The 25,042-nt window shown below is 46.3% G+C and overlaps 11 protein-coding genes across 11 annotated transcripts; 4 read left to right on the top strand and 7 right to left on the bottom strand. All coding sequences in view use genetic code 12, as the record gives it.

Annotated features, from left to right (window-relative positions):
- Positions 1-78: 78 nt before the first annotated feature.
- On the bottom strand, positions 79-956 carry CJI96_0001585 (succinate dehydrogenase cytochrome b subunit SDH3; the record flags this gene model as incomplete). Its single annotated transcript, XM_029032242.2, has 2 exons — positions 79-587; positions 932-956. The coding sequence occupies 2 exons, from the start codon at positions 954-956 to the stop codon at positions 79-81; spliced, it is 534 nt and encodes a 177-aa protein (XP_028892557.2).
- A 680-nt stretch (positions 957-1,636) lies between these two features.
- Positions 1,637-3,901, top strand: CJI96_0001584 (uncharacterized protein; the record flags this gene model as incomplete). The annotated part of the gene is made up of 1 exon (XM_029032241.2): positions 1,637-3,901. The coding sequence occupies one exon, from the start codon at positions 1,637-1,639 to the stop codon at positions 3,899-3,901; it is 2,265 nt and encodes a 754-aa protein (XP_028892556.2).
- Positions 3,902-4,086: 185 nt separating this feature from the next.
- On the top strand, positions 4,087-6,318 carry STT3 (dolichyl-diphosphooligosaccharide--protein glycosyltransferase subunit STT3; the record flags this gene model as incomplete). Its single annotated transcript, XM_029032240.2, has 1 exon — positions 4,087-6,318. The coding sequence occupies one exon, from the start codon at positions 4,087-4,089 to the stop codon at positions 6,316-6,318; it is 2,232 nt and encodes a 743-aa protein (XP_028892555.2).
- Positions 6,319-7,141: 823 nt separating this feature from the next.
- On the bottom strand, positions 7,142-8,776 carry CJI96_0001582 (mRNA (N6-adenosine)-methyltransferase; the record flags this gene model as incomplete). The annotated part of the gene is made up of 2 exons (XM_029032238.2): positions 7,142-7,290; positions 7,345-8,776. 2 exons carry the CDS (start codon positions 8,774-8,776, stop codon positions 7,142-7,144), a joined length of 1,581 nt encoding a protein of 526 aa, XP_028892553.2.
- Positions 8,777-9,036: 260 nt separating this feature from the next.
- Positions 9,037-12,831, bottom strand: SLA1 (cytoskeletal protein-binding protein SLA1; the record flags this gene model as incomplete). Its single annotated transcript, XM_029032237.2, has 1 exon — positions 9,037-12,831. One exon carries the CDS (start codon positions 12,829-12,831, stop codon positions 9,037-9,039), a length of 3,795 nt encoding a protein of 1,264 aa, XP_028892552.1.
- A 710-nt stretch (positions 12,832-13,541) lies between these two features.
- CJI96_0001580 (uncharacterized protein) lies at positions 13,542-14,639 on the bottom strand (the record flags this gene model as incomplete). Its single annotated transcript, XM_029032236.2, has 1 exon — positions 13,542-14,639. One exon carries the CDS (start codon positions 14,637-14,639, stop codon positions 13,542-13,544), a length of 1,098 nt encoding a protein of 365 aa, XP_028892551.1.
- A 995-nt stretch (positions 14,640-15,634) lies between these two features.
- COX4 (cytochrome c oxidase subunit IV) lies at positions 15,635-17,144 on the bottom strand (the record flags this gene model as incomplete). The annotated part of the gene is made up of 3 exons (XM_054702063.1): positions 15,635-16,115; positions 16,336-16,370; positions 17,142-17,144. 3 exons carry the CDS (start codon positions 17,142-17,144, stop codon positions 15,635-15,637), a joined length of 519 nt encoding a protein of 172 aa, XP_054558038.1.
- A 467-nt stretch (positions 17,145-17,611) lies between these two features.
- RPS26A (40S ribosomal eS26 domain-containing protein) lies at positions 17,612-18,398 on the top strand (the record flags this gene model as incomplete). The annotated part of the gene is made up of 2 exons (XM_029032234.2): positions 17,612-17,800; positions 18,039-18,398. 2 exons carry the CDS (start codon positions 17,612-17,614, stop codon positions 18,396-18,398), a joined length of 549 nt encoding a protein of 182 aa, XP_028892549.2.
- Positions 18,399-19,238: 840 nt separating this feature from the next.
- CDC55 (protein phosphatase 2A regulatory subunit CDC55) lies at positions 19,239-20,792 on the top strand (the record flags this gene model as incomplete). Its single annotated transcript, XM_029032233.2, has 1 exon — positions 19,239-20,792. The coding sequence occupies one exon, from the start codon at positions 19,239-19,241 to the stop codon at positions 20,790-20,792; it is 1,554 nt and encodes a 517-aa protein (XP_028892548.2).
- A 168-nt stretch (positions 20,793-20,960) lies between these two features.
- On the bottom strand, positions 20,961-21,374 carry COX13 (cytochrome c oxidase subunit VIa; the record flags this gene model as incomplete). Its single annotated transcript, XM_029032232.1, has 1 exon — positions 20,961-21,374. One exon carries the CDS (start codon positions 21,372-21,374, stop codon positions 20,961-20,963), a length of 414 nt encoding a protein of 137 aa, XP_028892547.1.
- A 539-nt stretch (positions 21,375-21,913) lies between these two features.
- CJI96_0001575 (uncharacterized protein) lies at positions 21,914-24,391 on the bottom strand (the record flags this gene model as incomplete). The annotated part of the gene is made up of 1 exon (XM_029032231.2): positions 21,914-24,391. The coding sequence occupies one exon, from the start codon at positions 24,389-24,391 to the stop codon at positions 21,914-21,916; it is 2,478 nt and encodes an 825-aa protein (XP_028892546.2).
- Between the last annotated feature and the right edge of the window lie 651 nt (positions 24,392-25,042).

Here is a 25,042-nt window from a genome sequence, read left to right as displayed (position 1 = left end):
AGATGTAGTACAAAGATTATGATCGCAAATTCGCGATATCAAGTTGAGTTCGTATAATAAATTAAACATCTAGATGCATCAGAAGAAGGTCAAGTAGGTTCCGAAGACAGCGGTAGCAGCCAAAACAATGTAACCAGTTCTGTAGACGCCTGGAATTGTCAATTCTTTACCGAAGTCCCACACCAAATGTCTGATTCCGTTCAAGGAGTGGAATGTGAATGGGAAGGCCATGGCAGCCTTAGCACCAAGCTTGACGGCAAATGGCAAGCCGGCAAATGCAGAGACAAGTGTGGAAGCCTCGAATGGGAAGCCAAACACAGCAGAAAGGGCGTAGGTGCAAGTCAAGGCGTAGAAAGCACCCGACATGGCCACACCGGTGATTCTGTGCAAACCTGACAAGTACCATGTGAGCTGGGGCTGGTAAATCTGCAAGTGTGGAGAGACGGGACGGTTCTTTCTCTGCTGAACAAGAAGTTCCTGCTCCTGTTCGTGGCTCACCTTCATGGTCTCTGTGGAAGCAAATCTCACATTTCTGAGCAAAGCCGACGAAACGACCGGAGATCTAGCGATAGAAGCTCTTGCAAGGGCTGGACGTTAGTATGGGCTTGGAAAGCTGCCATCGGCATGAATATTTCACGGATTGCGTTATTGGTGGTGGAGTTGCGGGCTAGTAATATCGAGATCAGAATCTTTGACAGGGATGACAAGCAATATTTGTAAAAAGGATTACATGGACTTTGAGCAATGGGCGTATTGAATTAGAAATTGAACAACATCTTAAAACTATTCTTTATTGGACACGAAAGATTATGAGGGTAGATTGGGAGGATTGCTAGATGATATCGTATGATAGGACATTTTCATTGCTTTCAAAACTTGCATTAAATAACCATGACCAAAATGGCTGCATCAAACTGATATAATCACATACGTCTCAAACCAACACGGCAAAGCATCTTTGATATGGTATAATGTGAAGTAGGAGTAGAGTGATAAAGGTTTAGTTTTTCTGAGTTTTTTTTACCCCCGGGATTAAGGAACCAATAAGACACCGCGAAATTAGGCATGGCCGGGGTAAGACCTCACATGACAAGTAGCACGTGAGGCGACACGTACTACCACGGATAATCCGGACTGCTGTTAGAAAAGGCATTGGCAAGTTGCAAGCTTTATTTTGGAAGAATTGTGAGCAAATCGAGCTGTTGATACTGCGTGGGAGAAACCGACAACAAGAATGAACTCCCTTGCGATCGTTTCCATATCACGTGGTGCTTTTCAAGCGATTTTACAAAAACCAGCCGAACTTCAATGATGATGACAACGAGAGATGGTGTATTCGAGCTCATCTTCAATCAATCTCCCCCCACATACAGACTAATTGTTGTGTTCAATGGGTTGTTGATGAAGACGGTGTATAGCCGTTAGCGCTATCGGAAAACTGCATCTTTGCACTCCTCGCGAACCCCAATCGGTAACTAAGCGTTTCCAAGAAAGGGATTCGAATAAGAGAGAAAAAGACACCCCAACGGTCGATACAAAGTTCACACTGCCTTTTCTGATTACTTTATCGTCCATTTGATTCTTGCAGACCCTTTCCATCACACTCTAATTCAAAGGTCTCAGCCAGCTACCAAGTATGGGAGGCAGTACTGTAACTTCAACGACAGAAGAACACCAGCTGACAGAGAATAACGGAGAGCTGCTGGATCCGCTTCCGAAAGCTAACACAGACAAAGCGTTTGACAAAGATGTAAAGCAGCTTACGTGTACTTACGATAAGCACGAACAACAAACTAATCCTCCGGTTGGCCAGCACTCAGATAAGCCCGATGACAATGGCAAGCAGAGCTCCCATGAGAACAGCAGCCCTGCTGAGTCAAATACAGGCTCTACCACTCCAGTTGATCCTCAGGAAGGAGATGAGGACAACAGAAACGAAAACCCGAATGACCTTCAGTTCAAGAAGAAGGACCTCAAAAAGCCTAGGACGCAGTCATTCCAGCTGGTGCTTTCGACAGCATCTCTCAAGTCCTTAAGACAAGCCGATCCCGGCAATGCGCCCACTTTGCAAAGAAATTCTAGCAATGTTGGCGCCCAGACTCAGACAGGCACTGGCAACCATAAAAACTTCCAGTCGTTCATTCAGGCACCCGTCCTTCTGTCCGTCAGCAACCTCCGCGCTCTAGATAACATCGTCATAGGGCAGCAGCTTCCCTTTGATCAGAAAGATGCTCCCTTGGAGGATGAACTGCATCGCCTGAGGCATAACAGCACGGCAACGCAAAGCACCATGCAGCCAGCCATCAAAGATGACCGGGACGACGACGACGAATACAGAGAAGAGACGATATTGCAGCAGCAGAAGCTCACACTTAACGCATTGAAGAAGTTGTCGTTGTCTTTGGCGCCTATAATAAGGTCTGATGAAGAGACGGGTCCTGAGTCGAGACAGCTAACAACTAAACTGCTTAATGGGCTGCTTCAGCCAGAGTATAAGCTCGAACAACGAAAAGAAAAAACGAAAAGGAAAGCTCCTAAGAATGATAACAGGGCCAAGCCTTACCAGCCAGCTGAGGTTGACTTGAGTCTGTTTGCAAGTCTCACAAGACAAAACAAGCACATACCTGATAAGCTTCGAACTCAGAACAAGCAAACCAATAAGCAGACTCAACAGCCTACACAAAGCAGTTCAGAGCTTGATTATCATAGAGACATGCAGCGACAGATGCTCAACATGCAAAATCAAGCTGTCGGGAACGAGTCAGCACAGAAATTATTGGGACAGGCTCCCTCATCCAAACCCGAATCAAATCAAGCCCCTGGAAACAAAGATTCTACCAACAAATGTAATCACCCCAACATGAGCCTCCATAGTCAGAGGCTTCAACAATCAAAGTCTCAGATACTGATCAACATCCCGCAAGAACAACAACTAGCGCATAGTCAGTCGCACGGACTGCTTCAGAGGCAAAAGGTTGAAAGCGAGTCCCAGCCAGTGGTTCCCCCTATGGATATGAACGTGCGTAACCGCAAGGCAAGTCAGGCTGAAGAGACTCCTCTGAAACATGCTAGCTTGACCGACAAGAGAATACAGCAAATTAAAGGGTTCAGAAACCCCATGTATATCCCTGCTGTTCTTCGAAGGACACTTGACGAGGACGCAGACCTCGGGCCTCTATCCAACGGACTGCTTGGAGAGCATGAAGAATCTTACTTTGAGGGACTTTCAAGAGTGGGACTGCCCAATAGAGATTATGGCTCGAGCTCTAATTCCATAAGATCAATTGACCTGCTGGATGGGGTAATGAGCTCGCCAGGTCTAACACACACGGGTCCCTACACCCTCAATAAGAAGCAGTACGAGTACATTTTGAAAGCGGCCCCCACAAGAAAACATTGGCTTAAAGACGAGGCTGTAACCCAATGTGGAATAGCCAGTTGCCGCAAGAAGTTCAATTTCTTCGAGCGCAGACACCACTGTCGCCGTTGCGGAGGAATCTTTTGCAAAGAACACACACTGCATTACTTGTACATCAATCACTTGGCCCAATTCACTACAGGTGGCCGCGGAACGCTTTCTAGAGTTTGTGACAATTGCATTGAGGAATATAATGAGTTCATGAAGCAGGAGTTTGGTGTATCCTGCCACAAACCTAGAAGCACGTCAGATATCAACACTTCAAAAGCTACCGAGGAATCTGAGAATACACTCCCATCAGGCATTCTGGAGAGAATCATGAGCCCCCGAAAAGATCATCTCAAGTATAAGAACCCTCAAGTGCGGCCCAGAAACCAGCTTCCCACACCGAGCCACCTTGCTAAAGCCAATCCTCGTGAGGAACAATCTACCGAGCAGCTTGTGGGCAGTGTTCCCGCAAACTGGAGCTGGTCATCCTTTTAATTGTACCTACTAAGTACCCATTGCATAATAAATTTAACTTGTCTTCCTCTCCCAATTTGCAAACCATTATCGTTGACAGCCTCTCTTGTACTGCACACACACGCGCTCTACTCAGGCTGTCTTTTCCCATACTCGACAAGTGTTCAACAGTGACACCCTCATAAACTCCATCATTCGACTCCAAAATGACCAAACCTTCCACGGTCTGCGGTGTCAAAATAGATACCATACGATTGCTTCTCCGTGCGGTCATTTTTATATCAATTGCTGGAGCGGCCATCTCCTCGCGTCTATTTTCAGTGATTCGTTTTGAGTCAATTATTCACGAGTTTGACCCTTGGTTCAACTTCAGAGCTACGAAGTATTTGGTGTCCCATTCTTTCTATGATTTCTTAAACTGGTTTGACGACAGAACCTGGTATCCCTTAGGCAGAGTTACGGGTGGTACTTTGTACCCAGGGTTGATGGTCACTTCAGGTATCATTTGGCACGCCTTGAGGGACTGGTTCGGGTTGCCTGTAGACATAAGGAACATTTGTGTGATGCTTGCGCCAGCATTTTCTGGAATCACTGCGATTTTCACATACTACTTTACCAAAGAAATGAAGGATTCTAACGCAGGTCTTTTGGCTGCTATCTTCATGGGCATTGCTCCGGGCTACATTTCCCGTTCTGTCGCTGGCTCGTACGATAACGAGGCTATTGCCATCACGTTGCTTATGGCCACATTCTATTTGTGGATTAAAGCCATGAAGGTGGGCTCCATCTTTTACGGGACCTTGACGGCCTTGTCGTACTTTTACATGGTATCTGCGTGGGGTGGCTATGTCTTCATCACCAATTTGATTCCTTTGCACGTATTTGTCTTGATCTTGATGGGTAGATACAACCACCGCTTGTACACGGCCTACACCACATGGTATGCCTTGGGGACCATTGCGTCTATGCAGATTCCATTTGTCGGGTTCTTGCCAATCCGCTCGAATGACCATATGGCTGCTTTGGGAGTGTTTGGATTGTTGCAATTGGTCGCTCTCGGTGCCTATGTCCGTTCCAATGTGCCAACTGCTCAATTCAGGGTGTTTTTGACGGTTTCTCTTATCTTAATCACCCTTTTGGGTGTAGCTGGCTTGTCTGCTTTGACTGCCGCTGGCTGGATTGCTCCATGGACGGGTAGATTCTACTCCTTGTGGGACACAAACTACGCCAAAATCCACATTCCTATTATTGCATCTGTTTCCGAGCATCAACCTACGGCATGGCCAGCCTTCTTCTTCGACACCAACATGTTGATCTGGTTATTCCCTGCTGGTATATTCTTCTGCTTCCAGGAGATGCGTGATGAACACCTCTTCATCATTATTTACGGTGTGCTTGGCTCCTACTTTGCTGGTGTGATGGTGAGATTGATGTTGACATTGACCCCGGTTGTCTGTGTGGCTGCCGCAATTGCCTTGTCCAAATTATTTGATGTGTACATGGATGTGTCTGACATCTTCAGCTCTCAACAAGAGGAAGAGGAATTTACTGACAAGAAGAAGAAGACTCCTACTATCAAGAAGAATGCACCATTTCCTATCTTTAAATTGCTTAGCAAAGGCGTTGTGTTGGTGTCATTTGTATACTACCTCGTATTCTTTGTCCTCCACTGTACTTGGGTGACCTCCAACGCGTACTCATCCCCTTCGGTCGTGTTGGCTTCTCGTAACCCTGATGGAAGCCAAAATATCATTGATGACTACAGAGAGGCCTACTACTGGTTGAGAATGAACACTCCAGAAGACGCTAAGGTTATGGCATGGTGGGATTACGGCTACCAAATAGGTGGCATGGCTGACAGGACCACTTTGGTGGACAACAACACCTGGAACAACACCCACATCGCCACTGTTGGTAAGGCCATGGCTTCCAACGAGGAGACCGCGTACGAAATTTTGAAAAAACATGATGTTGACTACGTGCTTGTCATCTTCGGAGGTGTATTGGGATACTCCGGAGATGACATGAACAAGTTTCTCTGGATGGTGAGAATCTCTGAGGGTATTTGGCCCGAGGAAATTCATGAGAGAGATTACTTCAGCGCAAAAGGTGAGTATAAGGTCGATCTGGAGGCATCTACAACGATGAAAAACTGTATGTTATACAAGATGTCGTACTACAGATTTGCAGAGTTATTTGGTGGAAGAGAGGCTCAAGACAGGGCACGTGGCCAGGTAATTCCATCCACCCCAATCACCCTCGATACCGTTGAAGAAGCCTTCACGTCGCAAAACTGGATTGTCAGAATCTACAAGGTGAAAGACCTTGACAACCTCGGCAGAGAGCCCAAGGCCGCCGCCGATTTCGCCCGGGGCAGCTCAACATCGAACAAGAGGGTGAGGGCGGTGAAGAAGCCAGCTTTGGATTTACGGGCTTGAGACCACAAGTATAGAATTGAAGAAAAGGAAAGCACTAAAGGTTTATTTTTGTAGATGACCAACCTAAGCGCTCACAATGGCTGCAAACAAGGCATTTTTTCGCGGGCCGGAGATTGTGCCCTCCACACATACTGTAGACAAAAGAAGCAGGCAAGAGGGTCGCCCGTACCCCACTTCATCAGTTACTTAAGGAGACAATTGCCAGTCGAACAACAAAACCAAAATAAGTCTGTAAAATGGCCGGAGGACCTTTTGATCTCGAGGAACAACTTGTGTTCTATAGAAAATACCACTTCAACCATAAGAATGTCGCCATTCACTTGGGATGCATTCCCTTGATCCTCTTATCAGCAATTGCAATGGCTACTCAAACAACAGTGCTAGGTAAAGACCACCCATACATTTCCACAGGCTCAATTGTCGCATGGGTTTATGGTGCCTATTATACCATTTTGGACTGGCAGCTAGGGCTTCCAAGTTTTGCGGTTTTGGTGACTTTCGCATACTCCATCAGAACCTTCTATCTCAGCTTGGGCCAAGATTCAATCATTGACCAGTCACAGTTCACAAAAATTGCATTGGCAGTGCACGTTGTATGCTGGCTCGCTCAATTCTATGGTCACGCTGTTCACGAGAAGAGGGCGCCTGCGTTGATGGACAATTTGCTTCAGGCTTTGGTTCTTGCTCCCTTCTTTGTGGTGTTCGAGGTTGCGTTCGCTTTGGGCTACAAGTTGGATATTAAGAAGAACATGGATAACAAAGCAGGCAAGTTGGTGATGGAGATGAACAGGTTGGAGAAGGAAAAGAAAAAGGCAAAAGAAACCTAAGTTAGTCTCAGCAGAGCAGAAGCAGCAGCACCAGCAGCACCACCACCACCACCAGTATCAGCGTCAGCGTGCTTCAAATGCTGGTTGTACTTCTTCAATACTTCTTCTTCGTAAATTGAAGTTCCCGTTAACTGATTGCCAATAGCTGTTTGTTAGTATAATGACGTATGAAACACAAATGAATACCTTAAAAACATACTAAACCACCCGTCACGGATGTTATGGTCACGACCAAATATCTCCAATTTTCTAGCGTGCTTTCCCACGAGCCTCTCGACGATATCGTAAAGCTCATCAGGCTTTCTTGAAGTTTCTCTAGTTCCACTCACGATGTAGTCAAGATCGACCTTCCTGTTGAGCCAAAATGGATTTCCCTTTATTCCCACAATGAGGTTTTCCTTTGAATGGTTAATCCAGTGCCCGGTTCTGCCGGTGACGATGGTTCTTCTCAATTGGTTGAGCTTAATCCAGATCATCTCATCCGAAATAGTGTACCCCCATTGCGCAAGAGCCTTACGGCCAATTTCAATAGAGCGACCAGTTACCCAAAGAAACAAGACGCCTTCATCTTGAAGCTCATTCATCGGCAACGATAAGAGCTCTGCATCCTTGCAAGTTGCATAAGGGAGTGACGTGTGGATGTCCCACGCCGGGTCGGAGATGATGGCAGCGAATTTGCCTAGCACCGAGAAAGGAAGCTTGCGTACGTCACAGCAGATCCATTGTGGTGGCAACACGGGCATGACTATGCCAGGCACTCCAATGGTATAATCAATAGCAAGTTCGGAATCTGGATTTGGAAGATGATCTTCTTCCTGTTGCAGAGGGTTCAACGTGTAAAAATGAACATATCTGCAACTTCTAAGCTTGTGGCATGTGTCCAAGTAGGAACAGTTGCCTAAGTTCACATCAGTAGAGTTGGTAATCAAGGGCAAGTAGTGAACTTTATGTTTCTGGCAGTTGAAGACGCCTTTAGGGAGTTGTGTTCTGTTTGCGTTGATGATCTTCCTCACCTTGGCGTTGGTAGGCAACTCCAGGAAGTTGTGGCCCAAGGATCTCGAGTTAAAACAGAGCTTTGCAAGCACCTGGTTATGTGTGGTGTCATCACACGCATGGTAAAATGCCTTTTTCACAGTTATCAATTTTGCCCTCTCAGCAGCAAGCACCTCCGTGGCCGTAGGTTGCTCCAACAAGTCCCAGATGGCTTGGGCGTCGTCATCAATAAGCAGCAATGCCCAATCAGACTTTGCTTTCGGCGCCAATAAGTCATTCAAGCTTGCCCTCCAATCCGGCTCAAAGCCTTTGATTGTGAATGGCACGGGAGCAGTGAACACTCCCATGGACGGAAGCTTCTTCATCAACTCCACCTTCAACCTGTTCACGAAAACAAGCTCTACCCCAGGCCTCTCGAAGGTTGTCCTGAACTCAAGTGCGTCGTTGCTAATATAATTAAATCTCTGAAGGAGGTCGTAAAACACATCAAGGTCTTCGTTCCACTTCTGGCCATGTTTGGATAAAAAAGTCGAGTAGACAAAGTTGATGGTATGGATTCTACCCAGCCACGGCCGTTCGACGATCCCGTCTCCGTAAATAAGAAAGAATTCAGCGAGCAAGGAAAATTCAGGTGGCATTGGGTAAAGAGAAAGAAAATAGTTGAGAAGAAACTTCCTGGGATTTGCCCGCTTCTTATACTCTTGAGCAGCCGCATAGGCGAGAAGGGTAGGGAGGGAGAATATTTTGCAGCCATTTATTACGCAGGTGAAACGAGGCGCCCCACAGGACCCTTTACTACGCGATTGGGAAGTCTAATGATCTGGCCCCGAGATAATGAGTTTTTATTTTCTTTTATTTTTTTTTTCCTCTTTGATGTATAAATTTGGCAATTGGTCATTCAGAAGCCAAATGGGTTGTCGGCGGTGGCAGCTTGCAAATTGGCCCTCCTTCCTGTCTGCTGCGACTGTAAGGGAGCATTGCCAAAACCAAGTCCAGTTGGCTGCGACTGCAAGGGCTGCTCGCCAAAACCTTCAAACTGGTTCAGGGCAAAACTTTGACCAAATGTAGTTGGTGGCTGCTGCTGGGGCTGCTGGGGCTGGAAGGTGCCCCCGATCGACGTGTTTTGGAACATGTTGGTCATTTGGTTCATATTAGCATTGAAGCTTTGGGGAGGCTGCTGCAGCTGCTGTCCAAATGTACCAAACGATTGAGGCTGCTGCTGGAATTGCGGCTGTGCTTGCATTCCAAACAGTGTTTGTGGCATCATGCCTCCCGTTGAAGCGTTGCCAAAAGTGGTTGGAGGAAATCCACCAGATGGCTGGTTCCCGAATGAGGTGGGAGGAAGCCCTCCAGCAGGCGACTGCGCACCAAAAGAGGTGGTGGGCATGGCACCTCCCGTTACTTGATTGCCAAAAGACGTTTGAGGCATTACTCCACCAGTTATTTGCTTACCGAAGGTAGACTGAGGAACAAACTTGTTCAATCCCCCTGTGCTCTGCGAGGTCAACATACCACCCGTGGGCTGCTGACCAAAAGTAGTCTGTGGCTGTGGCTGACCAAAAGTCGTCTGAGGCTGGCCGAAAGACGTCTGTGGTTGCAGCTGCTGATTGAACACATTCTGTGGTTGCGTGTTGAAGCCTCCAGTGAGCTGTTGGCTGAACGAAGTTTGAGGTTGACCTCCTGTTGGCTGCTGGCCAAAAGTAGTTTGTGGTTGTCCAATGTTCTGACCCGTAGGCTGTTGACCAAAAGTCGTTTGGGGCTGCTGTCCAGTGGCTTGCTGACCAAAAGAAGTTTGCGGCATGGTCACATTCCCTGGCTGCAAGGGCACAAATGAACTCGTTGGTTGCAATGGAATTTGGTTGAATGTAGTTGGTGGAGGCGGTGCTGGACGAAGCTGCTGGAACTGTCCAGTTTGAAATGGCACCAAACCACCAGTTGGTTGGATCGATACGAAGCCTGTGGGCTGAGCTGTGATTGGCATGAATCCTGTTGGCTGAGCAGTCATCAAACCGCCAGTTTGCATGGGTACGAATGGACCACCGGTTCTTACAAGAACAAGAGGAGCTTGGCCGCCAGTCTTTTGAAGAGGAACAAGGTTGGGGGGTTGTGCTCCAGTTTGTTGCGCCTGCAGACCTGAACTTGCTTGATCTGGAGTTGAACTTGTCTTGGTTGGCGTTAAGGCAGGAGCAGATGGAAGTGACGAGGGTGTGTCTTTTGATGGAGTCTGTGGAGGTTTATTAGCCTCCAAAGGCTTGATGTCAACAAGGTCCTGCAAAGAGCCCGTGTATTGAGGTTTGGAGGGTGTTAGCGACTGAGTGAAGTCTTCATTCGAACGAGCAGCAGGCTTGACGGCCCATGCATCATCCTCAAACTTATTACCAGCTTTATTACTAACGGTTTCTTCTTTCTCCTTATGTGGGGAAGGAGCAGGCAATGCACTCGCATCAACTTTTGAGATCTCAGTGGAACTATTATTCTTCAATGCGCCACTAGACTCGGTGAAGAGACCACCAGTTGAGGCAGGTGCGTCACCGGTCTTTTGTCTTCCAAACTTATTGTCCAAGTGTTTCATCACCCTCAAAATGTCACCTTCTCTCAAACCAAGAGAGCGTAACAAGGAAGGCGTGATATCCTCAAGAATGGATTCGTCCATTTGCTCACGAGAAAAATTGATCGAATAACGTTGACAATTCCCAATATCTACACCACATGTGAGGAAAAAGTCAAACCAATCGTAGTCTGGTTCACTTTGGGAGACTGCCGTTGTCGCTTTTGGTCTCGAGGGCTGCGGTGGTGCGACATCATTGATGGCAGCAACTGCTGAAGATTTTGCAGGAGAGACGCCGGATGAGTGGGCTCCACTGCTTGATGATTTGTTTCTCTTAGCAATGTGTTTCGCCACCTCGTCCTTGTAATGTTGAAGGGAAGTGCCAGTAATTTTCTCGACGTACTCTAAATCTTCAATGGAGAGCTTGGTAGCAGCAACGGCAATCTTCACACCGTTTGTCTTATGCAAATGCACCTTGCCTTCCATACATCCCAAAAATTCAGCTTCCACTTTAAAAGAACCAGTGCTATCGATCCAGGTTCTTACGCGGTGATAGTTAGGCATATTCTTGTCATCGGCACCAGAACTACGTCTCTTATCTCTGCGAGCTCTGTCACTCTCTCTGATCTTATCTCTCTCGTCACGACTGTGGTATCTCTGCTTCTTATCAACGACGCGACCTTTTGAAGACGACTTTTGTGACTTGCGTCTTGAGGGACCATCAGTCAACTTGTCCAAGTTTGTGGTACCGACGATCTCGATGTAGGTGGAAGGAACAACACCTCTTTTGCCACTTGACGTGTGCTCACACATCCACCACTCCTTAGACTTGGTGTCGTCCAAGATATACACCTCATCTCCTTCTTGGCAACCCAACTCATCGCTGCCTTGCGACTCAAAGTCATACATAAGACGGCCAATTTTTCGATTTGTCGAGGATGTCTTCGTCAGAGCAGCTCTCGCTACTTCTCGTAATCCCTTTTGATTTTCAGCACCCTTCAAGTCGCCCAACACTGCCATGATAGCCTCAGCAACATCTTTACTACCGGCGTGCAATTCTATTTCAGCATCAGGATTTTGAAATTTCAAGAATACGTGTTTCTTCTCGTGAGAAAACAGCTGCAAATCACGAATTCTCCAATTGTTGTCGAGACTCAGAGCCGACCGAAGTCTCAATTTTTTGGGATTCAGCGAGTTAGGTTTGAGTATTATCAACCCATTGCCCACGGACACAACCACAGGACGCTTTTTACGGCCATCCACTTCATCAATGTACCAGCGGAAGTACTCACCGTCGAAGTTGTGCTCCTTCGGTGGTGTTTGAGCAACATCCTCTGGTGTTTCTCTTTGACGCAGAGGCGTAGCAGGCTCTTGGGAAACGTTGGAAGGCCTTGTTGCGCCAGAGTCCACGCCAGCTCCACCAGTGGGACGAGAAGGCATTGGAGGGGGAAGCGCATCCTCGAACATCTCATCGTCGTCGTCTTCATCTGCGCGTGAAGTTTCAACTGGTCTGGTTGGTTGCCTTGGCTCTTCTTGCCTTGGTTCTGAAGGTCTCGAGGGTTGTTTTGGAGGCTCCTCCGGTTCTGCCAGCAGCTGTGGTGTTCTGTCCTTGTGCACTGGAGGAGGAGCAAACAGTGATATGGGAAGAGGTTGTCTTGGTGGCGCCAGAGTTGCACCTTGTGTAGAAGCTGCTGCTGCCGTTGCTGCTGCTGTACCAACCCCAAATCCAGCTCCAGCGCCCGACTCGTCAGTGTACTCCACGTAGTTGGCTGGGATAAACCCGTAAAACGTGCCTGACACGTCACCCACAAGAAGCCAGTCGGGGTCATTTAAATCGTATACGTTGAACATATCATTCTCTTTGAAACTGAGCTCCTCTTCGGTCTGCTTATCGTAGTCGTATAGACCTCTGCATTTCTTCACCACGGGAGCCACCTCGATGTAATTGGCCGGCACAAGCCCGACTGGCTCTTCAACTTCCTCGTCCCCCGCAGGCAAGACTCGCTTTTTCGCCTTCCACCAGTCATCAATGTCCAGTTTTTCAAGCAAGTAGAGCAAGTCGTCCTGCTGGATCGTGAGCTCTTCCTCCGCCTGGGCTTGGTAGTCGTACAAGGCTTTGTACACGCCGATGTAGAGCGAACTCATGATGGAGCAGGGCAAAGAAGCTCTATAGTATTGTTTTGTCAACGAAGGTTGTAAACGATGTTAAGATCGCTGTGTAGTTGATAACGATCTACGTTGAGCCTTGATTTGGAGGTTGGGTTGCGCACGTTACCTTTGCGCCGAAACACCGGAATCAATCAAGACAAAGAGAACAAGGGGAGATTGAAATAAACGATCCTAAAAAAGGATTCTATTCTACTGCATTCAGGTGAACAAACTTTTGCGTTCGACGTAATTGACTCTATGGCTTGATTTGTAGAGGTTTGGCGACAATCGAATTTGGTGGGGCCGGTCTTTTTTTTTTTCGGTTCCTATTCGCTCACTAGCAAGACGAGGGAACCGCCAAGTTCTGTAGCGATCAAGCAGCTTTATTGAAAGCTTATGAACATCTGCACGTTATTGATCTGCTCAATTGCTCAATTTATCAGAGTTTAATGATTCTGACCACTTGGCCAATGAGGTCTTTGAAGAGTTGCTAGTAAACAAGGTGAAATTAGCTGCTCACCACTGGACAAGTTTCGAACTCCATAATTTGACTTTGGTTTGAGTTTCATGTATTAAGTATTCTAAAGTTACTTTCTATAACCCTAGACAGTATTATATGTACCTCCTGCCACCGCTATCTATATATTGCTGCAACTTCAGTGGACTTGGTCGCATTTTGCAGCCATTCTCACTTACCTATCGTCCGCTCAGTTCACCCTGCTGATTCCCTCTCCACCTTCCAACAAAACGTTCTCTATGTTTTTCATTGCCATAATGGCAGTGTAGTCGAAGTTCTCCTTGGTTGAGGCACCAATGTGGGGAGTTAACACCACGTCTTGGCGGTTGTAAAGCTCGGGGTGCACAGCAGGCTCTTTCTCAAACACATCGAGCCCAGCAAAGAGCACCTTCCCACTCTTGAGTCCATCCACCAACGCCTGCTCGTCGATAACGGGGCCCCTGCCAATGTTGATGATTCTAAAAGGCTTCGACATGGAGTTGATCACGTTGGCATCCACCATATGGTATGTCTCTGGAGTGCCAGGGCATGCAATGACAATGAGGTCAGCGACGTCTCTGGCATCGAGAAGAGTCTTGTGGTATTGAACAGGAAACCCGAGCTGGCTCTCCTCCTTCTCGGAAAGGGGCCGTCTCTTGACATAATGAATGTTCATCCCCACATTCGACAAGTACCGGGCAATTGTCTGGCCAATGTTGCCGAACCCTACGATCACGGCATTGTGGCCGTTGGGACTCAAGCATGGTCTCCCACCCATGTAGTGGCCAAAGGAGTAGCCATTGTGGTCTTCGAGCTGACACCTACCCTTGGCGCAGTCGAACTTATTGGAGTCAAGAAGCGATCTCGTCTTGACAGTATGGTTCACGCTAGGCGAGAAGGAGCTAAAGTAGCATGGGAAGTTTCTGAACGCAGACAACGTATAGTAGAGGACCAACTCGGCCACAGGCTTTGCAGCACCGTCTGAGGGAACATTGGTCAAGATGATGTTCTTCTTGGCCATCTCTGCTCCATTGTATGGTTCATGTCCCACCGAGCAAATGGATACCACACGCAACGATTTGGGCGCTGCCTCCAATATCTCACCTGTAAAACCCCCGAGAAGCACGAACCCTAACCATGCGCCGTAAATCGCCTGAATGTCGTTGAGCTTCGTTCTGAAGTCGTGGATCAACTGCTCCTTGGTGTCTGGCAACTCATAGAAGACAGGCTCGACTTTCTTGATGAACTGGGCGTACTCAGGCAAGTCTTTGTTCAAGTCACCAATGAAGAGCACCTTTGGTTTGGTCATGGACACGTTGTGATTTGAAAATACGTGGGTGATACAAGAGGACAACGATGAACGGAATCTGGAAAACCTATATAGTGTACACCGGGATGCGGCACTTTCTCCGAGATGCCGATTACAGTAGTGCCACACATGTTCTTCTGTACACGATGTAAAGTTTGGGACACCTGAGACAAATTGCCGCTAGTGTACAGAATTGTGACATTTAGTGTGGGACATCTAGCATCTTCTTCTGCTCCAGGTGAAACTGGTGTTAGCGCAAGCCGCATGGTTTTTTGCAATTGCCGCATACAACCACCAAGGTTAGACAAAGGACCGATTGAAGAGTCGAGATCTGAAGCGATGGAAAGCTAAAGTTTGGAATCGATGGGGGGAGCCGAATGTTTCCAGAGATTGTATACAAGGTTTAATAGGTTTTGGGAGGACTGAGGGTGACGACTAGATCAGTCGAGAAATGGCTGTAACGGGGAACCTACAGCGAGCAGCGCAGAAGTTAATAAACGCTTCATATCAGATGCTTCTAGCAGGAATATAGTGTAGTATGTCATTGATGATGCTTGCTTAATGTTCCCAGCTCGATCGTTTCTCAATTGGCCCCTGTTCTCATACAAAATGTTTGAACATTGTTCTTGACGTTGACAGTACTATGTGAACTTCGCGATCAAGCGAATCCATGGAATAACCACTTGAGATAAGTCAGTTTAATTGCACAAAACTCGTACCAAAATGTCAAATACATCTTCTTCGTTACGAACGTAGCATCACTCAGTTGCCAAATGAAATATCACGAACGGAGGTGAGACATCAAAGTGCCCTGTTCTCTATGAAATCTCTCTTTATCCTACGTTGTCTACCGTCGTTCCATCTTTTTGTCGTTTGTGATATCCCAGGGTTTCTCCCTGGCTATGTATGCCTAATTATCAATGGCAGAGCCGAAATGTGTGATGCCATGTTGTCTGTCTAGCAGGGTGGTTAAAGCAGAAAGAGGTCTAAAGAATTTAGTGGTGAGAGTGGCCTGGCTCACCCAAGTACTTGGCGGCATACACAGTGCCGCAGTGCCAGCATCTAGCAGGCTCAGCCTCGTCCACCTTCATCCAGTAGGCCTTGTGGTCTTCACCGTTCTTACCTCTGCATCCAACATAACGGTAACCAATGTATGTGGGCACCAAGTATGGGTCCTCCATTGTGCCCTTACCTTCCTTAATTGGCTTCTCCATGTCGAAAACATCAATACCTTCGCGCTTACCCAAGATTTCGTATCTCTCCAAACCAGTAGCCTGGTCCAAGTCGGTTGGGATAGTACCTGGCTTAGCACCTGGACCGATCAACGAGGAGTCAGGACCGGTAACATCGTAGATGGTTTCGGCGGTTTTGTGTTTTTCCTCGATCTTGGTCTGGTAGAGCGTTCTGGAAACAGATAACCCTCTGACCATCACTCTGTTTGGTCTGGCGAGTGAACGAGCAAACGTACGAGAAAGCCTGGACGTTAGTATGCAATTTAAAAGATCGCTGCTAAAAAATCCGACCGCTTTATCTCCATTTCTTTATCAATAGTCGAGCGACTGACCATTCTAGTATGTAATTTGCTCATTGTTCCAGATGGGCAGTGGAGATGGAGTGTAGCGATCGTGAGGGCCGAATTGTGCAACTTCACACAAAGCATAACAGTATGAGCAGCATAGGAGCAGTCTAGACATACATTTTGTAGGGGAATAGATGGGAGAAGGAGAGAATCTCTAAAGGTTGAACACGAATGCGGTGGTGATGTTTTCGAAAAAATCAGCTAACTGGCGAGGCATACAAAGGAAGACGCTTCATTGGCTCTTGATCACGTGGAAAATGGTCACGAGGGCCCATGAGGATGGTTTGGTTATACGTCAATTTGATGTGTACTCTTCAAGTAACGATTTTTTCAAGGGATAAAATATCAATAAAAGAGTTAATATTTATTTTTAGGTTAACAATGACAAAAAAATCTTCCATTGGTACATTTTTCACAATGTGTGCCAACCTTGAAGATGCAAGAAAGCGAGAATCAAGTCGCCAGGTTGATTCTATGTCATGCACTTCCATCAAGGCATAGGGCTAAAAATTCGAATTCCAAAGCTTCTTTCATTTTACAAGTCTGTTCTTGTTTCTTGTTTTCACTTTTGCATGATTGGGTGCAAAGCAAAAGTATATGAGGAACCGCGGAACTTAAAGTGTGGAGGATACTTTCTTCACATTAGTACTCCATTCCCAGTAAATTTCAGCGCCAGGTCCCCTTCATAGCACACGGAGGACGACCTACTTGTAACACATTTTGCAGTTTCGAACGCTCAGAGAAATTTGAAAATACTCATTGATATCACTTCTCTCGCAAAATGTTCACTTTGCATAATACTACGTTCATGGCACACTTTCATCATATAAGCCCTTTGCTCACTGCTGGATGGCTGTAATCTTTTCAGCATATCTTTAATCTGACATTATTGCTCATTTGCGGGTGAGTCTGACCAAACGTACCATGAGATCGACATGGAACCAATACATTGTAGCAGTGAAGCGTTCCTAATCTGGGTGTCCCTTTTGAATTCTTCAACCACAATTACATTGACGTCTGTCTGTTGATGATTTATCATATATTCCTGTTCTCATCATATTTGACGTACGCTGATATTCTAGTAGAAAAATTCCTTTTTGAAGGAACATCTCCAACATAGTAGAGGACTCAAGCCACCCTTATATACTCAGGCTATTTTTGAAACAAGACGAATGGCTTCCACACTACTGGCTCCTTTTATGTCACCTCCCTTCACTTTTTCTCTCTCGGTTTCGCAGCCATTTAAAGGCTATATGAGAACAAGTTCTTCAATGAGAAGTCTTCACCAACTCACCAAACTCTAATCACGCTTAGTCTGTGTTGTTGATTAACCACTAAGAATTCTTTACACAATGATTCCTGCTTTGTTCAGCATCCTGTGGTAAAATGAACGATGTGCCCAATCACTAGGGCTACTGCCCTTTCTCGTTACACGTGCCTAACAATAAGCACCCTCTCTAGTGCGTGTCGCACCCATCAATACTGTACCCTACCATCAAATCTACCGCCTGCACTGGTCGCACCCAGAGTGTCTAAAAATTTTCATAATCTATTATTCTTACTTCCTTTACCAGTACACAAGGTATGTTAAAGACCGACATCAGAACAGAATAGAGAAAAGTCTATCAATATAATGTTGATACCAATCCCACAATTATTCAGCAATCGATCGCTTCCTGCAATGTGACCACCACAAAAGTGTGAAACCCGAAATCCGAAATTCAAGCTAGTCATCGATCGACGTCCACAAAGAAAAAAACGCTCTATAAATACAAAGACTCCTCTATCCGCATTATTTCCCACAAAGTACTAACAGCAAGATGCCAAAGAAGAGAGCTTCCAACGGTAGAAACAAGAAGGGCAGAGGTCACGTCAAGCCCGTGAGATGCTTGAACTGCGCCAGATGTGTGCCAAAGGACAAGGCCATCAAGAGAGTCACCATCAGAAACATGGTTGAGGCTGCTGCCGTGAGAGACTTGTCGGAGGCTTCTGTCTACCAGGAGTACGCTTTGCCAAAGTTGTACAACAAGTTGCACTACTGTGTCTCTTGTGCCATCCACGCCAGAATCGTCAGAGTCAGATCCAGAACCGACAGAAGAATCAGAACTCCTCCTCAGAGAAAGAGATTCTCTGCCGACAGAAAGGTTTCCCCTGCCGACGCTGCCAAGAAGGCCGCCTAAACATCATCTATAGCAGCAATCACACATAAACTCAGTTACTCGAAGTGTAGGCTTTGTGAGCATAGCGAACGAAGTAGACGACTATTTGAATATTATGACTGCCAGATTTCCACATCAAGGTGCAGAGGAAGAATATTTTGAAGGTGGTAGCTGCCAATTGCAACTCAGCTGGTGGACTCGAGATCAAGCAAGAATGTTGAATATGGAGCAACCGTTCTGTGACCAATAAGCCGTAAGCTAAAGTATTCCAATTGTAGACCATCTTCTCTACAACTCTCCATCCCATAGCGAGATGCGAGGTTTCGAACAAACTTGCCACGCAAACACAAACTCCAGGGAATAAAAGCACCCATGTGTTTCTCAGGCTGACCTTTTGAATTTCATCACGTCATGAACTTCAAATTTATGATTTTCGGGCTACATGACTATAGACTTGTTGTGGTGCCCCAAGCTGGTGTATGGGCCTTTTGCTGGCTACCATAATCTCACTTTCTTTCTATTGCAATTTTTTTGTCCTGTCCTCGCTGGGCTAATATAGCGGCATCAGCTTCAATTGCGAACACCACCCTTTTTTTCCCGTTAACCCCCACATTGGAAGCCAATTGCAACAGTAAAGAAAGTTTACATCTGAAATTGGTCACTGCAAACGAAACAGATCCTGTATATCCTTGTACACAACAACACCAGCGCTGCCGAAATAATTCTTTTTGGTTTGACCTTTCATACCGATCTGGCGCAACCCCCACCAGGAAAGTGAATCGGCACTCCATTGATAGTTGTTGAAACCTAAGAACTTTAGACAGAAATCCGTCATCGCATTGCATTCCAAATAAAGTAACGATGGACCACAATTGGAAATTCTCCCAGTGTTTCGGGGATAAGGGCGATATTGAGAACATCACCGAGGCAGATATCATCTCCACAGTCGAGTTCGACAGCACGGGCACGTTTTTGGCGACAGGCGACAAAGGCGGCCGGGTGGTGTTATTCGAACGTAACGGAAACAAAAAGAACCTGTGTGAGTATAAATTCTTCACAGAGTTTCAGAGTCATGATGCTGAGTTTGATTACCTTAAATCGTTGGAAGTGGAGGAGAAGATTAATAAGATTCAGTGGTTGCGGTCGCTGAACAACCTGTTGTATCTCTTGTCGACAAACGACAAGACAATCAAGTTGTGGAAGATCATGGAGAGACAGGTGAGATTGGTAAGTGAAAACAACCTCAATGGAATGGACCACTTGCCGTCGGGCAAAATCAATGTGGCCGATTTGAAGTTGCCGAGAATGACGTTCCACGACAAGTTGATCCTGGCCCAGCCAAAGAAAATATACTCTAACGCTCACGCATACCATATCAACTCTATCTCGGTCAACTCAGACCAGGAAACTTATCTATCGCTGGACGACTTGCGCATCAACTTGTGGAACTTGGACATCTCCGACCAGTCTTTTAATATTGTCGACATCAAGCCTACAAATATGGAAGAGCTCACCGAGGTGATCACCTCGGCTGAGTTCCACCCTCAGCATTGTAACTTGTTCATGTATTCCCTGTCCAAGGGCACGATCAAATTGCTGGATATGAGATGCAATTCCTTGTGTGATAGCCACGCCAAAATCTTCGAAGAGTACTTGGATCCTGCTTCCCATAATTTTTTCACTGAAATTACATCGTCTATACTGGACGTGAAGTTCTCCCACGACGGCCGTTACATAGTTTCAAGAGACTACATGACAGTGAAGCTCTGGGATTTGGCCATGGAAAGGAAACCCGTGGCTACGATCAATGTTCACGAGCACTTGAGGGATCGTTTATGTGATACCTACGAAAATGACGCCATTTTTGATAAGTTTGAGGTGCAATTTGGTGGTGACAATCGCTCTGTTATGACAGGCTCGTATAACAACAATTTCATGATTTATCCTAATGCTGTGGGCTCCTCCAGTCAAACACTCAGCTCAAGTGGTCCAGCTTTGGACATGTCCCTGTTCTCACTCAAGAGAGGTGGGCAGAAGAATAGCGATGACGAAGACAACAAGAACGGCCCACGACATCATGATGATGAACATGACGATGATGATGATGACGACTCGGAACAAGAGGATAAGCTTTTCGCGCCACCGGGAGAGGGATTTCCTCAATCGCCAAAGAAAGGTGAGGATGAGCAAGAGGAAATCATTTTACAAGCGGATAAGTCAGCGTTCAAGTCAAAAAAACTCGGCCATGGCGAGGGCACCACGCGCCGTCGGATGATGAGTGGTGTCGGTAGTGGAGGAGTTGACAACGACTACATTGACTTCAAGAAGAGCATTCTACACTTGTCGTGGCATCCACAGGAAAACCTGGTTGCCATTGCAGCCACTAATAATCTCTACATCTTCTCGACGTTATGATGGATGCAACGTTGTGGGTGTAGCGAGCAAATAAAAAAGAGAAGTTACGACACGAACATGATGACTATTTTTGATGTACATTTAAAAAGTAGCTATTATCTAGATTGTAGAAGCGATAACATGCATGCAGTGTGGAACCTCCAATTAGAAGAACAACACCCAAAAAACTTAGGCGTCCTCAATGTGTCTATTCACGTCAGAGTTCCAGAACAAAGTCTTGTCACCATCGCCCCAAAAGAACTTCTTGGTTCTCAAGTTCTGGTATTCGTATTGAGTGGGCCACTCTTCATCGGGGAGGTGTCTCAAATGCTCTCTGTGCTTGCTGTGCTTCAATTCCACACGAGTGACAGGAATGGCAGTCAAAAGAATAGCTGGAATAGCAACGAAGTAAGTGATCTTGGTCCACAACTTGGTGACGCCCTCAGAGTGGTGAACTTTCTCAGCATACTCTTTCTTGAAGGCCTCACCAGCGGCCTTGTTGGGAACGAAAGCGTTGTCCTTGATGTATTTGGACACATGGCCGTGGCCGTGGCCGTGGGAGTTGAACCTGACGAATGTGCGGTTGACCAATCTGCTGAACATAGTGAAGGTGGTGTTGAAGGGGAGATTGTGAGTTGAGATTTGAGAATTTTGGTACAGTTCGCGAACGGTGTGATTGGTGGGAAACACTTCTAATACGGTCACGTGAGCACCTGGCGCCAATGTCAGGCCACCTTCCAGTGTAATACTGTGGGGTCGTTTACTTGTTATATTGTTTGAAATAGTAAGATCTCCGCTTCCGGTTTTATCTAATTGGCGATTAATGTGCTGTGCGTAGATTGAAGCGTATCCTGATCCATCTCACTGTCTATACGAAAGGAGAATGCATGAACAACGATGATAAACTGAATGCAATACAATATCAAATGGCTTATGAATACTAAATTGGCTCTTAAATACTTTGCTTTAGCGGCGACCTTGTCGTTAAACTTTCGATGCAAATTATGTACATGGAGTGGCTTGGTCCCAAGTGCGAAGAAATGGTAGCAAAATAACGGAAGAGGGTTACTTGCTTTTTGGCACGCTCTGCGTGCCTCCTGTAAAGCTTTAATATTTGTGGGCTCATCTTGCTTTGCAATCCTCTATTCTTCGGCTGGTCTAGGCCTTTCGGGGGCTGCCCCAACCGGTTGAAATAGCACTGCTGGAGAGCCTGAGGTTTTGCTGATGTTCACATGCTCAGATGGCTTCTCCTCTTTCTCTGTTTTGGACTCTAATTTTGTTGTCCGTGAAATGCCCTGTCTGAATTTTGTCATTTCATCCATCACTTTCTCGACTTGAAGATCGAAAAAAAACTCGTCTTTGACATGCTTATACTTCATAAAGTCTCTCCTGAAAGGAGTGATCGTATGAATTAGATTGCCCTCGTCAAGTAGTAAACTCTCGGTCAGCTTACCCTTAACGAGCTGTTTGATCTCTTTTTGGTGAAGTAAGGTTACGTCTCTTGTCACCACATATTCGGCCAAGAGCAGACTCTCTCGTGCCATAAGCTCAAGATAATCCTCATCTGACATGGTGTAAACAGCCATCTTGTCGATGTTGTTCAGTGCTTTGGACCTCTCGGAGCCAAGCTGTAAGATTGGTTTAAAGTCTTTTCCTTTATCGATTACAAATCGAGACACAGGATCGAAAGGATACCAGATCCTCAACCGTGGCAAAAACACATACTTCTTGTACTTTTGTTCCGCCAATCCACCTTCTTCGTATTCTCTTTCTAAGATACTTATGAAATTCAGCGGCACGTATGCTGGCACGCCCTCAACATATGTTAACTTTAAGGGCGATAAGTCCTTGAGTGAAGAAAAATGCCTATTTCTGCAGTTGTATACTTGAAGAACTGTGTTCCTCTCCACTTCATGCTCATCCATGGATTGGCCCTTCTTTCTTTTGAGACTTGACGGTAAATTTTTGTCATAAATTGATGGTGCAACGGTGTTGGAGATAGCGAGGGCTGTGATATCGATGTAAAGCCCAGTGTCCACGTCGATGAATCGAGCGTCAATGTTGTTGCGACCGTTTCCAAACTCTCTATGTGAAATCCACGTTCCCACATCTAAGAAATACCTTCCAGTCTTGACTTCTCCATTGAGATCCGTGCCAAAATCAACGATGATTGATTGGTTGAATTGGCGAGCCAACTCATGAAGGTCACTGATTGGCATCTGCACATCTACGTCAGCGTCCCATGGAAAGTTTATTCCGTTCCAAAACCAGGAAAGAAGAGTGCCGTGTGCAACCCAAGACCTCAATTTCTGAGCATTCACCAATCGAAGCCACGCCAGTGTGAGCCCGTGCAATGACGGAGGTTGTAAATCAGAAAAATTTATAATGTCTTTGTAGAATCTCCAATCGTAGTGGCCACTCCATGACCAATTTGGAGTAGACTTATGCAACAGCGCCTCAAAAAAGTATTTGGTGGGCGGCACTCCACTCAAAGTCGTTAATAAACTCTCCATATAATTGCGCTCATGCGCATTTACATTTGATTTTTTTGAAAGCTCAATGAGTCTTTCATTCAGTGTCTCTAAGAAGTCCTCATGTTGTAGCTCCAAGTGGCTGGAGTACCTAGATGATTCGTCATCCTTAAACTTGGCCGCTAGGCGTTTGAGTTCTTCACGGAGATCGACTCTATCGAGTCTGTTGGCGACGGAGCGAGCTAATTCAGACTGCAGAAGACGGACCCTGCTACCCACTTCACCATTAACGTTTAGTTTGATCGATTTCAGACGTCCAGAAGGGTGTGGTAGAAGAAGCACCACCGAAAGCGGCTTATCCATGAAATCATTGAGGTACGAAGCAGCCTCGAGCTTTCTCAGGTCGTGAGGATTCTTGCCGCCAAATCTGTCCACATGAAAACCAGTTCGAAGTGGAGACTGCAAGATTTCCTTCAAAGCAGCACGTTTGCGGTCATCGAGATTCACGTTTTCGTGATATAGAAATGCTACATCAGTGTCTTCCAAGCACCAATGAGGAGACTTCTTAACGGGATTCGGGTTAGACTTTGTCTTCCTCGGCGTTTTCCCAAAAAGTTTACATGTTTCTCTGTCTTTTCCAAACGACATGAAGTATGGATTGAGCACCGACAAATCCGTCCAGTCAGACCAGTGAAACACGGGGAGGGTATACTCAAAAGCATCGACATCATGTTGCTCAGACTTAATCAAATGCTCATTGTAGTCGTTGAGAATCATACCCAAGGTCAAGCGAGGCTCAAAAGGCACCAATATCGGGTTGTCTGAATCATTCTTGAAAAACTCAGGCACCTTGACTGCCATTCTGTCTGCCCCTAGCGCCGAGCTGTTTGTTGCAAGAGCCGCGAGGCGAGCCTTTCTATCGTCCTTGGCCGTTTCATTCAAGTAGTTTGCAAAGATCTTATCTGTCCAAGCATCGAAGGGAAATGTTCTTCTTTCTTTCAAAGCTGCCGCATATTCAGAGAGACTGGTTGCCAAATCTCGAAGCGGTAAAAGTTTTTCTCGGCTTCTTGCGCTGATTAGCGAGAAGACAATGACGTGAAGCACGATCACCGCCAATGTAAGATACTGACAGCGGCGCCTTCTGATCATGGAGAAATATTGTTGAATAAATGATTGAAAAAGGGATGAAAAAGCGGCCACAAGCTATTGTTAAGGAAAGAAATAAGCCATCGAGTCAGACACGAAAGGCTGTTGAAGTCTATCCGGCCATGGCCGGCATAAAGCATGCTGTCAAGGCGGTGTAGAATTCTGAAGATAGTGCGCGCAGTAGGAAGGGACCCGCTTTGATGCATGGAACAAATGTGGCAGGATGGTAAGTAGAAAACAGGTCCATGACTGGCACGAAAGTTTCAAAAGCCTGAATAAGGCCAGGACTCTTTGTAGTTCTTCTCAAGATTAGATTTGAGTTAACTTTCGAAGGAACCCTAATGCGAGCGCTCCGTTTCGGCAGAGAATGGTAAGGTATCCGCTCACACGATGGAATCCCGTTATGTTCAGTCCTCTAAGGTACGCGAAGAGAGCGATGGGCTTTACTTTGGGTAGAAAACCCAAAATGATAATCTCAGCAAAATTGGCGCTAGAGTGTAACTACGGTGGTCGACATCGCAACATAAGGTAGACTATAGTCACAAGCTAGCGAACTCTGTTCAGCTAGCAGGTAACTTGTCAGACAGCCACTCGCACCCACCCAATGTCACGTCCTCCGAAGAAGCATGTGGCAAAGGGTCAAGATCATCGCTC

Source organism: Candidozyma auris, chromosome 2 (genome assembly GCF_003013715.1).
Source record: "Candidozyma auris chromosome 2, complete sequence".
NCBI classification, from domain to species: Eukaryota; Fungi; Ascomycota; class Pichiomycetes; order Serinales; family Metschnikowiaceae; genus Candidozyma; species Candidozyma auris.
Note: the sequence above shows the minus strand (reverse complement) of the source record. Positions and strands in the feature narration are given on the sequence as shown.